The following is a 17,031-nucleotide window of genomic DNA, read 5'->3' as shown; positions in this document are numbered from 1 at the left end:
GCCAATAAGCCAATAAAGCACTCTTAAATTGAAATTGAAATAGAGAGAGAAAGAGAGAGAGAGAGAGAGAGAGAAAGAGAGGGGGGGGGGGCATTTGGGGAATCATTTTCATAAAAAAAAGAAGAAGAAGAAGAAATACATTTTTGTTTTCAGTGTGTACTTTTCAAGTAACGTTACAGTTTTCGTGCAATTTATTTTTAAATTTAGTTTATTACACACTTTACAACACAACTGTCAAATACTGTCAATTATTTTGGCATTAATAACGATAACAGCGCCACTTCGTGGCTTCAATGGTGAAGTATAGCCTATTCTAATTATGAAAAGTGTTATTTACATTAGTTACGCTTGGCAGTACAATTCTTTTAGTTAGTTTTTTATAGTAGTGGTATAAAATTATAACATTTACTACCACCACTTAAAATCTAATAACCGAAATTACATCATTTGCATACGGAATTATGAGTGTTATTTTCTTTCTTGCATATAGGCTTCTTTATTCCATAGCCACATCTAAGGTTTTAAAAAGCTATCCGCTCATTAAGCTGAATATTAATCCGTAATATAAAACTATTAAATAATAACATTTCGTTCATAAAATATGAATAATTAATTAAATGAATAAAATACTAATCCGTGACATATAGTCTGCTGAATTATATATTTTTTTTAATTAACGCTCAAAAATCAAAAACAGTAGCCTATACAAAAAGTAATACAACCATCAACATAAAAATGATAGACCATAACAACAAAATACAATTTAAACAAATGAAGAAAAAGGGGTTTTAATACATAGCCAGTGTTGGGGAAAGTTACTTTTCAAAGTAATGCGTTACAATATTGCGTTACTCCATAAAAAAGTAACTAATTACGTTACTTAGTTACTTTTTATGGAAAGTAATGCGTTACGTTACTTTTGCGTTACTTTTTAAATCTGGACAGGGCTTGCTTGTTTGATTTTAAAATAAAAAAATTATATTTTTGTTAAATATAAAAGCCTTTTCACACCAAAAGTGAAATGAATCAGCCTCAGGCTGAAGGGAAAGTAAATTTACGTCCGTACAGTAGAATGCAGAAGAAGACATTTCAACACACTTCAGCAATAAACAAAGAAAAACACAAATGTTTGTCTAGAGTAATTTTTGCTTATTAATACGGTTGAACTGGATCATCGAAGACATTGGTTAATAGAACGGGATTAAATACATAAAGGATATTTGTGTTGTTTAACATTTAATTATTGCAGGTTTGTGGGTCAAAAAGACGAAAAAGGGTTTAAGCATAAAATGCCATTTCTAAAAGATTTTTTGTTTTTGGAAAAACAACAGGACGTGCGTTTGTGCGCCAGGTTCCAAAATCTTTGGGATTATATTTTTTGGTAAATAAATATTCCAAATACATTCTGAGATTTCTAAACCGCCGCGCGCCCCCTGGAGGATTAACGAGCGCAGTCATATATATATATATATATACACACATATACATACACATATATATATATATATATACACACATATACATATTTTTGTTTATTATAGTTACTGTTTGTCATGTCGTTCAGATTTTCTCAACTGTTTAACCATTTAAAATTGTTAGCATTGATTTTTTTTTTGTCAGGTGGTGAAGAAAGCAGACATGGTGGATAAGAACATGACTGATCAGATGAGAGCTGAGAGAGATGCTCTGGCTCTCAGTAAAAGTCCTTTTATTGTGCACCTGTTTTACTCTTTACAAACTGCAACTAAAGTCTATCTGGTACGTACAAGGATGAATCTCATTAAAACCGGTGCAGGTCACATTTCAAAAAGACCTCAGGTGGAAAATATTTAAAGGAATAATTCAACCAAAAATGAAAGTTTGGCAACAAAATGTAGGCTAATTACCCTCAAGCCATGTAGATGTGTCATCGTAACAGATTTGGAGAAATGTAGCATTACATCACTTGCTCACCAATGGATCCTCTGCAGTGAATGGGTGCCGTCAGAATGAGAGTCCAACAGCTGATAAAAACATGACAGTAATCCACACCACTCCAGTCCATCAGTTAACGTCTTGTGAAGTGAAAAAACTGTGTTTGTTAGAAACAAACCCATAAAGGCAATTTAACTTCTAAACAGTCACTTTGGCTAAAAAAAATCTTAATTCAAAACAATGCTTCCTTCAATAAAAAAGTCCATCCCCTGTTGTCCTATCACATCAAAATCCAATCACATTTTAGTTTAGAACTGTTCTGAACTGTTTCTGCTTATAAATGGTGCAAAATGTTTGCATATTTCTCTCCTGATTCAGACGTGATGACTTTTTCACTAGAGAAAGTGATATTATAAAGTTAAAATCATCTTAATGATGGATTTGTTCATTACAAACATGCAGTTTTTCACTTCACAAGATATTAATTAATGGACTGGAGTCATGTGGATTACTGTGATGTTTGTATCAGTTGCTCTGACGGCACCCATTCACTGCAGAGGATCCATTGGTGAGCAAGTGATGTAATGCTAGATTTCTCCAGAACTGTTCTGATGACTAAACAACTTCATCTACATCTTGGATGGCCTCAGGGTGAGTACATTTTCAGCAAATTTACATTTTTGGGTGAACTACTTGTTAAATGTGAAACTTTAAAAGGTGCATGCATGCTTTTTTTTCTAGGTGATGGAGTATCTGATTGGTGGAGATGTAAAATCACTTCTTCATATTTATGGATACTTTGATGAGGACATGTCTCTGAAATACATCTCAGAGGTCGCACTCGCTCTGGATTACCTTCACAGACACCGCATTATTCACAGGTATATTCATAGGAGAATTATGAGTAATTTTTAATCTTTTGTTTATCAAACTGACATCCTTTTTGTCATTTGACTCAGGGACTTAAAACCAGACAACATGCTCATCTCAAATGAGGGTCACATTAAACTCACTGACTTTGGGCTCTCCAAGGTTAAACTTGACAGGGGTATGTTTTTTATTTTTATTTTTTTTTAATATATATTTTTTATTAATATTGTTGTTAACAACAATAAATGCTAAAATATTTTGTCTTGTGATATTAACAAACCTTTCCTTCCCCATCCTCCAGAACTAAACCTGATGGACATTTTAACCACACCTTCTTTGGTGAAACCTAATAAAGATTATTTCAGAACACCTGGTCAAGTTCTGTCACTGATAAGCTCCCTTGGCCTCGTGAGTAGATTTGCACAATCGTTTCATTTGTATATTACATGGCTCAACAATAATATTTTTTTTCTGCTGTCCCTGGTGATTCAGTTGTTATTTTATTAGCTTTGATTTGATTAATTAATATTGCTAATTTATCAAATATCTATTTTAGTAGCAAATTTTCATCTTTGAAAAATGTAAATAAAAGGGGCTATAATGTAACTCTTAGCTATATTAAAAATAAATATATAAATTAACAACACATATTTGGATAAACTGTGGCATACAGCGTGATACATTAAGGATTTGTATATAATTTTAACTTATTCTAACTGAAGCTTTCCAGACTGTTCTTTCAAGTCATTTATGCAGCTTGGACAAAAACGTCATGTCAGCTAGCTAGCTTTACTTTTATGACATTTAAATTTATTATCTACAAAATACTAAATCACTATCAGTATCCTTCAAAAGTTTAGGGTTAGTCCATTAAATTGATCAAAAGTGGCAGTAAAGACATTTACAATGATACAGAAAGTTTCTATTTCAAATAAATGCTGCTCTTTTGAACTTTCTATTCATCAAAGCATTTTGAAAAAAGTTATCTTGGTTTCAACAAAAAAAGCAGAATTTAAATGTTTCTTGAGTGCCAAATTGACATATTAGAATGATTTCTGAAGTGACACTGACATCCCTATCATATCACATTACAAAAATGATCAGTATATCACAACAACAAAATCTAATTTAATTTTCCAAGATATAAAAATGCACAAACTTGATCAACACATGTAAGACGTAGTGATGTAAAGTGATGTGCTGTTAAAGGGGTAGTTCACCCAAAAATGGAAATTAGCCCATAAATTACTCACCCTCAAGTCATCCTAGATATATATGACTTTCTTCTTTCAGACGAATCCAGTCAGGGTTATATTAAAAATTGTCTTTGATTTTTCAAGCTGTTTAATGCCACTCAGCGGGTGTTGCATGCATCAGTCCAAAAGAAGTTAAATAAAAAGCGCCCATCCATAAAAAAGTGCCTCACACTGCTCTGAGGAATGAACAAAGGCCTTCTGTAGCGAATCGATGCGTTTTTGTAAGAAAAATATCCATATTCAAAACGTAATAATAACTTGAATCTAGCTTGCGCTCACTGTTGTACACGGAAGCAGCTCCGGGCAGATGACGTATGGAGGTCGGCGTTGCGTATGCGCCGCTCAGAAGTGACGCACGCGGAAGAGCAGGGGAGCGATCAAAACAAAACAACGGTCACTAATTAGAAGTACAAAACGAGGATTTGTAAAGAAGAATGTCGGAAGATTTCGATATAAGCCAAGAGGAGACTGGTTTTCCTTTGCTAAAGTAAACATTGTTAACAAATGCTGGTTTTCACGAGACTCATACGTCATCCGCCCGGAGCTGCTTCCGTGTACAACTGTTGGCGCAAGCTACATTGAAGTGAATCTTACGCTTTGAATATGGATATTTTTCTTACAAAAACGCATCGATTCGCTACAGTAGGCCTTTGTTCACCCCCCGGAGCCGTCTGAGAATTTATTTTTTTTTAATGGATGGGCGCTTTTTATTTAACTTCTTTTGGACGGATGCATGCAACACCCGCTGAGTGCCATGAAACAGCTTGAAAGATCAAAGATGACAATTTTTAATAGAACTCCAACTGGATTCGTCTGAAAGAAGAAAGTCATATACACCTAGGATGACTTGAAGGTGAGTAATTTATGTGCTAATTTTTATTTTTGGGTGAACTAACCCTTTAACTTTGCCTTGCTATGTCATTAAATCAACTTAACAACTACAATATGTTTGAAAGAGTTTGTGCAATGTCCTATTTTGACTTGAATTGGCAGAATACCCCGGTGACAGAAGGCAAGCGTCACAGCAGCACATTGTTGGGCAGCCCCATGTCCTGCGGCAAAGTCAAGCAGAGGAATAGTTCTCTGTGTTCACCTCTGCTGAAGAGACGGGCTGATCATCTGAATTCACCAGTATGCACAACTCGAGCTCTAGGTATGCTTCAGAATAATGTGCTTTGAAAGTCTATCGTTGTTTTTGCTCTAGTGGAACATTGTAAAGCCTAACGTGATATTCTCTAGGATCCAACAGTGTGTTTAGTCCTGGCCTGCTGGCTAAGAGTTTGACACCAAGGCTGATGAAATCCAGGAATAGATTTGAGACTCTGAGTGTTGGGAGTGCCCACTCATGCCTGTTACCATCCACTACTGACTCTGAAGACTGTGTCAGTCCCATGTGGGAAGATGAGCAGGTTTTGTATCAGCATTACTGTTTTTAAAATGCTACAGCTGAATTTTAACGTACAGAATGAAAAATTGATTTTTGAGCTGATGGAAAAGGTAATCAAATAAAAGTAGGGGAAGTGAGTAGCATAATTCAAAATGACCAATGCAGATCATGATGAATTTGGAGGGGAAAAAACACTGTAATTATCGATATCAATATATTGTGTAATAATTAGTGCTGTCAAAACAATTAATCCCAATTAATCTCATCCAAAAAAAAAGATTTTGTTCACATAGTATATGTATGTGTGCTGTGTATATTTATTATGTATATATAAATACACTCCCATGCATGTATATATTTAAGAAAAATGTTTTGTTTATATATTAAATGTTTATATATATATATATATATATATAATATAAATTATATAAATATTTACATGTAAATATTTTCAAAATATATACTGTATGTGTGTGTATTTGTATATACATAATAAATATACACAGTACACCGATATAATATGTAAATAAAAACTTTTATTTTGGATGTGATTAATCGCAATTAATCATTTGACAGCACTAGTAATAATACAATACCATACTACACATTTTCAGTAATTTTGCTAATTGATGATGCTAATTATGGTGAGAGATTAGAACAAATGTTACAAAAAAAATAATTATATTATAATCAATTAATTTGGCTTTTATATAAAATGTAGAATGTAATTTACAGTTTACTCTTTGTAATGGCAAAGCTAAATCTTTCAGCGGCCATTTCTCCAGTCTTCAGTGTCACGTGATCCTCCAGAAATCATTCTAATATGCTGATTTGGTGCTACATTTTTCATAATTATTTGATGAATAGAAAACAGCATGTACTTGAGATGGAGATCTTTTATAATATAAATGTCTTTAGTTTCCATCTTGGTCAATTTAATGAATTCTTGCTGAGTAAAAGTGTTTATTTCCTTAAAAAAAAACTTACATTTTAGTGTATATAAAAAAAGAAAAATCATGCAATCAGTAAATCATGTAATCTCGCATTTCTAGAATTTACAAGATGGTGAGAAGCTTCCACAGTTAAACGGAAGAGAAGTGGGCAATAGAGTGTCAAGAAACATTCCCTTGACACCTGTGGAAAGAAGGAAGATGTTTCCAGCACGAGTTCAAGATCACAGCACTGTTTTGACTCCACTCAATAAACAAGTGGACAATAGCAGAATTATTAAACCAGATATTTCTGCAAAGAGACTCCAATTCAGTGCATCTGACCACTGTGCTACTCCACTGGGTAAGGCTGATCCCCATCAATCAAGTCTTATGAAACCGGAGCCGCCAACAGAACCCAAATCCTCAGTAAAGAGAGCTTTTGACGAAGTAGAGAAAAGCCCAGAGCAGGCTGAGATCCATTGCAAGAAAAACAACACTGTTTACAAGAGGTCTTTCCACATTCCTGAGGACAAATCAAGGGCCCACACAGGCTTGACAGGAATTTTCTCCACTGTGGGGCTTGATGATGTTAAAAGTGCACAGATATGTCAAAAGATGAGTGAGAGAATGGGCCAAAAGCAATCTAGTCCCATAGCCGTGGCCAAAAATCTCTTTTGTGATCTCGAAGATCAAGGTGAGGAGGTGGCTTTGCCTAAAACAGAGGCCAACTCGAGCTCCCCGACCTCACCCGGTGATGACCGAAATATCAGAAGAAGCCTTAGTTTAGATTCGGACGGCTCAGCCCATGAGATGTCAGTGGTTAAACAAGAGGCTTTGTCGTCCTCTTTTGAGGAGCTGGATGAAAATGAGATTTCTGTAGTCACACCGGTGGCCCGGCCCACCTTGGCTACACCAAAGCACAGCAGTGCAAAGCAGCATAGGGGTAGATCTGAGCGTTCTCTTCTTGGCCATCCTCGTGGGTTGTCTGACAGTATGGTCAAATCACCTGGCTTCCTCAAACCCAGGAACGTGGTTGCATTTAGGAGCTACTGCAGCTCCATTAACCGCTCTTGTACTTCACATCTCAGCCTGGCCTCTTTGGATGCCATGGAGTTGTCTGCGTCAGCCTCCTTCCACAATGCCCCGTCTGCAGTGACTCCAGTTCAGGAGAAAAGGCCCAGTCTGAGCAGCTCACTTTACCAGGTGAGAATCTTTTGGAACTCAAATGAAACTGGAGAAAACGGGTTTAAATTGGAATTGGAAATGAGAGAATGTCTGCTTTTTCTTTCCTAGACTCCACAGCAGATGGTTGTGTCTCACACTCCCTATAGGACACCAAAAAGTGTTCGTAGAGGTCCAGAACGTGTGGAAGGGGCTCCTATCCTGGGAACTCCTGATTACTTGGCACCGGAACTTTTACTAGGCAAAGCTCATGGTAAGAGTTTAAGTGGTCAAGTTATAGAAATATGTGACCCTGGACCACAAAACCAGTCATAAGGGTAAATTTCTTGAAATTGAGATTTATACATGTTCTGAAAGCTGAATAAATAAGCTTTCCATTGATGTATGATTTGTTAGGATAGGACAATATGTGGCCGAGATACAACTATTTGAAAATCTGTAATCTGAGGTGCAAAAAAATCTAAATACTGAGAAAATCACCTTTAAAGTTGTCCAAATGAAGTTCTTAGCAATGCATATTACTAATTTAAAATTAAGTTTTGATATATTTACGGTAGGAAATTGTAAAAATATCTTCATCTTTACTTAATATCCTAATGATTTTTGGCATAAAAGAAAAATTATTTTGACCCATACACTGTATTTTTTGGCTATCGCTAAAAATATACCCCAGCGACTTAAGACTGGTTTTGTGCTCCAGGGTCACATATGTGCCTCAAATATTAGGTAATGATAATGGTCAACCATTATCATAAGTATATAGTGTTTAAAGACACCTAATATAAAATGGGACTTAATTTTGTACTTTGCCTTCATTAACAGATATTATGTTTTAGTTTCAGGGTCTGTAAGTTGTGGTAAGTATACTAAAAAGTATTCAGTTAGATTCCAACCAGTGGAGATGTTGGTGCATGTGTGGGAAGCTTTACCGCATTAAGGCCTCGATATACTCACAGCAAAGTATTTTTTCGCTTGGGGGCAAAAATTATTTTGAAATGCCAGACAAGTGGTATACTGGTAGCAAACTTCCTGACGCCACCCTCTGCAATTCGATGACTGTGTAAATATGTGCTGTGTGCTTTCCTCTCAGTAACAATATAAACACACAGCAGTTAAAAAAGCATCTGATCATAGTGATGTGCAGATGTTTCCTCCAGCTCTGCAATTCAGCACTCCAGTTAAGTCATGTAATGTTTATTTATATAGCACTTTATACAACAATTTTACACCATTAAGCATAAAATATGTTAGTCTTGCTTTCACTTTGAATTGCACATCAAAGAAAGTAAAACCACAGAGCACACCTACCTATTACCTAATGGCCATGGACCAATGGTAGTTTGCTTAGAAATCAAAGCAACATTTTTCAGAAAGTTAATTTTGGCAAGATGCTTTGAACTTCTGAAATAAACTTTGTTTTGGGCTAATTTTGTTAGAAATCATGGCACGCTAGTTTATTCTTAAATTTTCGTATATCGGGGCCTTGAGTTAAGGACGTGGCTGACTAATTCCATTATGGGCTGCAGCTTTTGTGATTGGCAGCTCCTGATTCATCACCCTTAATGCTTCAGTAACGCTGTCTGAACTCTTTTGGGCTGTTATGACGGTTCTTGGGAATTCTGGGGTGTTCAGTGAGAAATATTTTGTGTTATCCTAGTTAATAGAGTCAAGTAAACGTCATTTATGGCCTGTCATACGTCATTTATGAACACTAACTTTGTAGTACTTTTGAAGCATTGCTGTCTTTGTTCGAGTGAAGCGACATGTCCATTTCTGACTAAACTGTTGGTGACAGGACTACCTGTTTGGCTGGAAGAGTGTGGGATGGTTTGGGGAAAGTTTTGCAGCAGTTTTGACACAAACACTTAACACATACCCACAGCCGAACGGTTACACTTTCAAAATATACTCTGCAGCATGACAAATTCTCACTAGAAAGTTCCATCTTTGTCAGTGTTGGTGGTATTTCTCTGTAGAAGTTGAGCATTACAGTCTTTATAGTTGTTTAAAGGAGACATATCATGAAAATCTGACTTTTCCAGGTTTTAAGTGCTATAATCAGGTCCCCGGTGCATCTACCAACCAAGGAAACGTGAAAAAGATTAACCCAGTAACTTTGTTTTGGTAAGCCTTTTTCTGCAAGCGTCTGAGAAAACGAGCACGTCTGATTTCGCTCCCTGGGTGATGTGGCAAAGGGATCTCATTATAATATTACCGCCCCTTAATCTCTAAGTTTCCACTCAAGACGCCGTCATTTTGATTTCACAAGCGACAACGGTGTACCAGCTCTAACGCCATGGTGAAAGTTTGAGCAAAACATGCTAACTGTTCTGTCTTTGGCTGCACAGACGAGCACAGAACACTCCCTTGGTGATGTGGCAAAGAGATCTCATTATAATATTACCGCCCCTTAATCTCTAAGTTTCCACTCAAGACGCCGTCATTTTGATTTCACAAGCGACAACGGTGTACCAGCTCTAACGCCATGGTGAAAGTTTGAGCAAAACATGCTAACTGTTCTGTCTTTGGCTGCACAGACGAGCACAGAACACTATTTAGAGTCCCAGCCTCAGAGGAGACAAGAGAGCAGTGCATTTATTGATTTATTTACCACACAGATCTAAAATAAACATGCAATTTATTTCCCAGCTGTCTACCTTCACAGACATAACCGACTGTTTTTGTAACTTGTGTTTTTAACGTAATCTTGTGTGTGAATGAGAACTTAGTTTAGTACTCGCATGCTGTGACAGCCGCTTTCTGTCCGTGTGCTTCGGATGTGTGCGCTCAGAAAACCTTATATCTGAAGTTTAAACTCGTATGGTTTAAAACACATGATATCAGCGCGATAAACATGATAATCAGAACCAAAACAGATGTTTTTAGTAGGTACCAGCTGTAATGGCGCGGCTCTATTCTGAAAAAGAGGGCGGGGAGCAGCAGCTCATTTGCATTTAAAGAGACAGGCCCAAAAAAACTGCATGTTTTTGCTTCCACTCAAAATAGGCATTTTCAAAATGATATAATACATTTATCTGTGGAGTATTTTGAGCTGAAACTTCACAGACACGTTCTCTGGACACCAGAGACTTTTATTACATATTGTAAAAAGGGGCATAATATGTCTCCTTTAAACTTCACACAAGTGCTTGTCAATTGCTTGTGTCTGAAAAAGCGGCAATGGCCATGGTCAGTGTTGCCACCTTTTGGACCTACTAAATTGGGCCACATGCAATGTTGCGCAAAAGTACTGTGTAATTTAGATATACTTGGTAACCCCAAAGTGTACTTCAGTTTTACAAGTATGCTAGGGGATGGGTACAGTGCGTGTGGCACAAATTTGGAGAAAAGATGGAACTTTGCCTTTGTTTTGCATACACTGACAAATGTAGTATGTTTGAAAGGCTGAAAAAGTGTTTGAGTATACTTTCATGTTAGCAATTTAAAATAAATTCACGTTTGTTCTATGGACATAAAAAGATACCTCAAATAGTGTAGCTTAAGAAGAGGTGTGTTATTCCTTTTCTAAGCAAACAGACAATTTTCACAATAACACAGGTGGGGGGAAAATCCTATCAACTTGCATCGAAGAAGGGACTGAGGTAAATCTGGAGATTTGGAGGTGTACGCTTTTGATTCTGTCCTTTTGACTACCAAGAACACCCTAGCAACTGCATAGCAACACCCTGCCAACAACCCAGCACATCCTAGCATTGGGGTTTTGTAGTTGTTTTCTTAAAGGGGTCATATGATGCTATTTTTAAAGATCATTATTTGGTGTAACAGAATATGTTGACATGCTATAATGTTCAAAAAACACATTATTTTTCAAATACTGTACATTATTGTAAGTCCTCTATGCCCCGCCTCTCTCAAACGCTTCGTTTTCTACAAAGTCCCTCCTTCCGACAAGCGCAGTCTGCTCTGATTGGCCAGCTGACCCAGTGCATTGTGATTGGCCGAACACCGCAAGTACTCATCGGAAATGTAACGCCCCTTACCATAATCGCAAGCTTCATCTTTTAAAATAAATGTAAAGACAGAGCCCGAAAGGGAACAGAGTCGAATCAGAATGAGAGTCCAAACAGCTGCTAAAAACATCACAATAATCCACACAACTTCAGTCCATTAATTAACATCCTCTTGATTCAGATGAGATGGCTTCACTGGAGAAAGCAATATTACTGATAGAGGTATATTAGCTGGAAGCAAGAGTTTGAAGTAAAATATGTCTTAATGATCGATTTATTACAAACATGCACAAACATGCAGCTTGTGGATTATTGTGATGTTTTAATCAGCTGTTTGGACTCTCATTCTGACGGCACCCATTCAATGCAGAAGATCAATTTGTGAGCAAGTGATGCGATTTCTCCAAATCGGTTCTGATTAAGGAAAACCTATCTACATCTTGGATGGTCTGAAGGATAGTACATTTTAAACAAATTTACAATTTTGGGTGAACTATTCCTTTAAGCCGGTGACATTCAGACATTTTTAAGATGTGTGGCTTTGTGCCTACACACTTTTGAGGGTATCAAATAGTTACAAACATGCAGCTTGTGGATTATTGTGATGTTTTTATCAGCTGTTTGGACTCTCATTCTGACGGCACCCATTCAATGCAAAAGCTCAATTTGTGAGCAAGCGATGCGATTTCTCCAAATCGGTTCTAATTAAGGAAAACGTATCTACATCTTGGATGGTCTGAGGGATAGTAAATTTTAAACAAATTTGCAATTTTGGGTGAACTAATCCTTTAAGCCGGTGACATTCAGACATTTTTAAGATGTGTGGCTTTGTGCCTACACAATTTTGAGGGTATCAAATAGTAGGCCTGTGCAATTAATCGCATGCGATTGTCATGCGCATCTCGTCAGTAAAGCCGGTTCTGTGATTAGTAGTAAATCTCCATCACCTGCTTTCAGATGGAGCGGCATTTAATACACTGAAGGCAAATTTATGCAAATTTGCAATGGTTAATAGAAAACGGTGTGTTTAGTTTGAACAAAAGCATTAAATCAAGAACCTCCTGCTCTACAGACGATTCCAAGTAGTATTACAGACATGAATAATATATGCAAATGCTACTTTACAGTAAAGTACAATTAAAATAGAACTTTTTCCAAGTATATATTTTTGCACATATCTAATATACAATTATTAAAGGAATTATTAACATTATTGGCTAATTTACACAAACTACAATGAAACAAAACGCTTGCATTTTTCAGTTTCAAAAAAACAAAAAACTGCCAATGTAAATGATTCATTAGATTTCAGCCTGATATTAGTCATAGGGCTATAAACATTATGAATATGATTTATTTCAGATCTTAATCTGTCACTCTTCACATTCATCGAAAGTGCTTTGCAATTCAACCCGGGTAGCTTTCGATCTCAATTACATCCTGCAAACATTGACAAAGATTTTAAACTTCTCATGCATACAGTCCTTGCAGTATTATTCAAATAATTCACCATAGCCATGAATTAACATCAGTAACGATGCAACCGTATTGAGAAATGCACTAACAAAATACAGTGGACCCACAAAAGTATTTGCACACTTGAGCCACACTAATGCTTGAATGTCACTGCATTCATTTATTTAACCACCCGCTTTATTATTTGAAACTACAATTCGTTTTGTGAAATGTATTTCTTGAAAAGTGTGCTTGTTGTGCACACGAAATGAATGACACTTATTTTGGTATTCCATATTTAAAGGAATAGTTCACCCAAAAATAAAGGGGAAAAAAATGCTACTCTCTGGCCATTCAAGATACAAAGGAGTTTGTTTCTTCATTCTATCACTTGCTCACCAATGGATCCTCTGCAGTGAATGGGTGCCGTCAGAATGAGAGTCCAAACAGCTGCTAAAAACATCACAATAATCCACACAACTTCAGTCCATTAATTAACATCCTCTTGATTCAGATGAGATGGCTTCACTGGAGAAAGCAATATTACTGATAGAGGTATATTAGCTGGAAGCAAGAGTTTGAAGTAAAATATGTCTTAATGATCGATTTATTACAAACATGCAGCTTGTGGATTATTGTGATGTTTTTATCAGCTGTTTGGACTCTCATTCTGACGGCACCCATTCAATGCAAAAGCTCAATTTGTGAGCAAGCGATGCGATTTCTCCAAATCGGTTCTAATTAAGGAAAACGTATCTACATCTTGGATGGTCTGAGGGATAGTAAATTTTAAACAAATTTGCAATTTTGGGTGAACTAATCCTTTAAGCCGGTGACATTCAGACATTTTTAAGATGTGTGGCTTTGTGCCTACACAATTTTGAGGGTATCAAATAGTAGGCCTGTGCAATTAATCGCATGCGATTGTCATGCGCATCTCGTCAGTAAAGCCGGTTCTGTGATTAGTAGTAAATCTCCATCACCTGCTTTCAGATGGAGCGGCATTTAATACACCGAGAGGTAGTTCATTGACAAGCTAGGCAATATCGCGTTCATAATCGAATGCGATTCATCTGCGATTATGAACGTGATATTGCTTAATTGAAGTGAACTACGGCTCTAAATGCCGCTCCATCTGAAAGCAGGTGATGGCGATTTACTACCAATCGCGGAACCGGCTTTACTGATGAGATGCACATAACAATCACATGCGATTAATTGCACAGCCCTATCAAATAGGTCAGATCTTTGCAGGCATCATGATGGGATGTTGAATGGATGAAGAACGTAATTTGCCTTCTGACTCTTTTCTCAGATTTCCAAAGCAAAGGGTCAGTTTAATATGCATGTTTTTTTCGTTATGGCTTTGAAGAGCACCACAGCTCATTTGAGCAAACGCCAAGTCTAGATATTTATGTACATTTAAAAAGCTTACTCCTACAAACTCCGACAATTTGGGGAGTCCTGATTTATTCCCATTACGGTTCAAACCCCAAATATGGGCTCTTTTATGTCAAACACGGTAAGAATCAGAGAGATATTCAAGCTGAAATCACCAGTGCATCTTCCACTTTGCTACATTATTAAATGACAGATAGCAGCTATGTGTGCAGAACACTGAATGATTATATACTTGACATGTAAGTTATTATAATGGCCTTAATGGATTTCTATTAACAGGATTTTCATAACTACTACGAAAATTCTACTTTTAATTACTGAAATTGGGGATTTCTGACTTAGCACAAAAAAGCTTGTGATAAGCTGCATCGCCGTACATTCACTCTGTCTTTCCATTTGCTAATTCTTAGAGTTGTTATCATAGTGCAAAAGCAGGAGTTAGAGATCACGGGACAGGCTGAGAAACACCCCCCTCCACGGCTGGCCTCTGGGTCTGCAGAGGTGTCGAACCATCCGTCGATTCCTTTCAGTTGATTCTTCTGTAACAAGATGATCCAATCTTTAACATACCTGCCATCACATGCGCCAATTATTTTTTTTAGCCACAAATATGATCATATCTGTTGCAATCGGTAGTACATTCCTGAGCTATGTTCAAACTACGCAGTGTGAAACAGCAAGCAGTTGCAACAATGAATCCTTCAAACCGTATTCAAGCAGTAGTTCACTCAAAAATGAAAATTTACTTGCCTTCAGGCCTTCCAAAATCTAGAGTTCATTTTCATTTTTGGGTAAACTATTCCTTTTAATTTATGTGTCAAAATAAACTATTTCGTACAGGAATGTTGCACAGTGTCAGTAAGATTCTTTAAATGTTTTTACATGTATTTGATGAAAAATACAGTAGAGCAGTAATATATATATATATAAAAAAAATACAATTTAAAATGTAAAAACGTATCTGTTTTAATTAGGGCTATCGATTTAACTTGTTAATTTGGTATGATTAATTATGGAAAAAACAATGAGTTAAAATGATTAACGCACCCGCCTCGCGCAGACCTGTACATCATCTTACACTGCATGCAATTGCTGACAAATGTGATGCAGGACAACAACCTACTGCATGATGAATGCAGTTACATGTCCCTAAATGTTCAAGATATGAGAGCAAAAATACCCCTGCATGGGGTTTTGTCTTATATTTATATCATATTAGCAATATCACATGAGCAAGAATCCTGTTTTTTTCTGAATATCTTCACGATTGCATATGTGACATTGATTTTATACAACAGTTAAAATTTGACACATTATTGTATCATCTGTTTTTGCAAAAATTGTTTCAAACAAAGCCACAGTAAAACTGTTGTCCATCTTGGAGTAACACACAATGGTGTTTCATTACTGAATGAAAAAAAAAAAGAAGGAATTTCAATGTTATCGCCACATTGCAGCCTTAAGAATTTGTGGAATAAATGATATGTTGAATCAAAATATTTCTTTTAAAAAGTAGTTTGAAAATAAATAGCTAATTTCTTGTTAATGTCTATTCAGTGCTTTTCTCATTTAATATAATAATGACTTTAAATTACCATTTGGGGGTAATTTCTCAATGCAAATGTGCAATTAATTTGCAATTCTAAACAGACCTAATTTTAATATATTTATATAATTTATTTGTGTGATGCAAAGTTGAATTACTCCAGTTTTCACTGTCATATGATCCTTCAGAATCATTCTAATATGCCGATTTGTTGCTCAAGAAACATTTCCCATTATTATCAATGTTAAAAAAACAGTTAATAACATTTTATAATATTTTTTACTTTTTAGAATGCTTTGATGACTAGAAAGTTCAAAAGAACATTTATTTCAAATAGAAATCTTTTGTATTATAAATGTCTTTAATGTCACTTTTAATCAATGTATCCTTGCTGTATAAAAGTACTAATGAAAAAAAATAATAATACTAACCCCACACTTTTAAAGGGGTCATATGATGTGATTTAAATTTTTCCTTTCTCTTTGGAGTGTTACAAGCGCTTGGTGCATAAAGAAGATCTGTAAAGTTGCAAAGACTAAAGTCTCAAATCCAAAGAGATATTCTTTATAAAAGTTAAGAGTCAGCCACGCCTACCTAAAACGGCTCGTTCTAACACGCCCCCACACGTCTACGTCACGGTGTGGGAAGATTTGCATAATGCCGCCCAAATGTTCACGCAAAGAAAGGCGGCGTAACTTTTATTCTCGCTGTAGTATTGTTGCTGCCGCCATGTCGAGACGCTGTGTGTTTCATTGCGAAACTACTTTGTTTGGCCTTCCAAAAGAGGACGATATCGCTTCGTCATGCCTGGAGCTGATCCGTGCTGGTCGCTGAGGAAATACATCAACTTCGCGCTGTGGATCACCGGATCGGCTTTCACCGTGGACGAAGCGGAGTCCAGCCCGGGGTCGTCACATGTGGTTGCTGCAAGCCCGCCGGCCGCTCCTTCATTGAATCCGCCGGCTGCGCTGTTCTCAAGCCCCCCGCCTCTGCTCACTCTAGACCGCCGTGTGTTTCGTCGTGAAAGCGAAACTACTTTGTTTGGTCTTCCAAAAGAGGATGATATCGCTTCGTCATGCCTGGAGCTGATCCGTGCTGGTTGCTGAGGAAATACTTC

The 17,031-nt window shown here is 36.7% G+C and overlaps 2 protein-coding genes across 2 annotated transcripts in view; one reads left to right on the top strand and one right to left on the bottom strand.

Moving 5' to 3' along the window:
* Positions 1-10,760, top strand: part of LOC107588092 (serine/threonine-protein kinase greatwall-like) — an 11,166-nt gene extending 406 nt beyond the window's left edge. The window contains exons 2-10 of the mRNA XM_016276103.1: positions 1,621-1,758; positions 2,656-2,795; positions 2,874-2,962; positions 3,086-3,192; positions 5,034-5,193; positions 5,280-5,449; positions 6,480-7,562; positions 7,653-7,794; positions 10,717-10,760. Coding sequence (XP_016131589.1) covers positions 1,621-1,758; positions 2,656-2,795; positions 2,874-2,962; positions 3,086-3,192; positions 5,034-5,193; positions 5,280-5,449; positions 6,480-7,562; positions 7,653-7,794; positions 10,717-10,760 — 2,073 coding nt within the window. The remainder of the gene's footprint in view (positions 1-1,620; positions 1,759-2,655; positions 2,796-2,873; positions 2,963-3,085; positions 3,193-5,033; positions 5,194-5,279; positions 5,450-6,479; positions 7,563-7,652; positions 7,795-10,716) is intronic.
* Positions 10,761-14,140: 3,380 nt separating this feature from the next.
* Positions 14,141-17,031, bottom strand: part of LOC107588091 (acyl-CoA-binding domain-containing protein 5A-like) — a gene marked incomplete at its 5' end in the record, with an annotated part of 12,911 nt that continues 10,020 nt past the window's right edge. Inside the window, one exon of the mRNA XM_016276102.1 lies at positions 14,141-14,907. Coding sequence (XP_016131588.1) covers positions 14,895-14,907 — 13 coding nt within the window. The remainder of the gene's footprint in view (positions 14,908-17,031) is intronic.

The sequence above is a fragment of the Sinocyclocheilus grahami genome, unplaced genomic scaffold (assembly GCF_001515645.1).
Source record: "Sinocyclocheilus grahami isolate Dianchi unplaced genomic scaffold, SAMN03320097.WGS_v1.1 scaffold98.1, whole genome shotgun sequence".
NCBI classification, from domain to species: domain Eukaryota; kingdom Metazoa; phylum Chordata; class Actinopteri; order Cypriniformes; family Cyprinidae; genus Sinocyclocheilus; species Sinocyclocheilus grahami.
The sequence above is the reverse complement of the archived record's forward strand: the minus strand, read 5'-3'. Positions and strand labels throughout refer to the sequence as shown.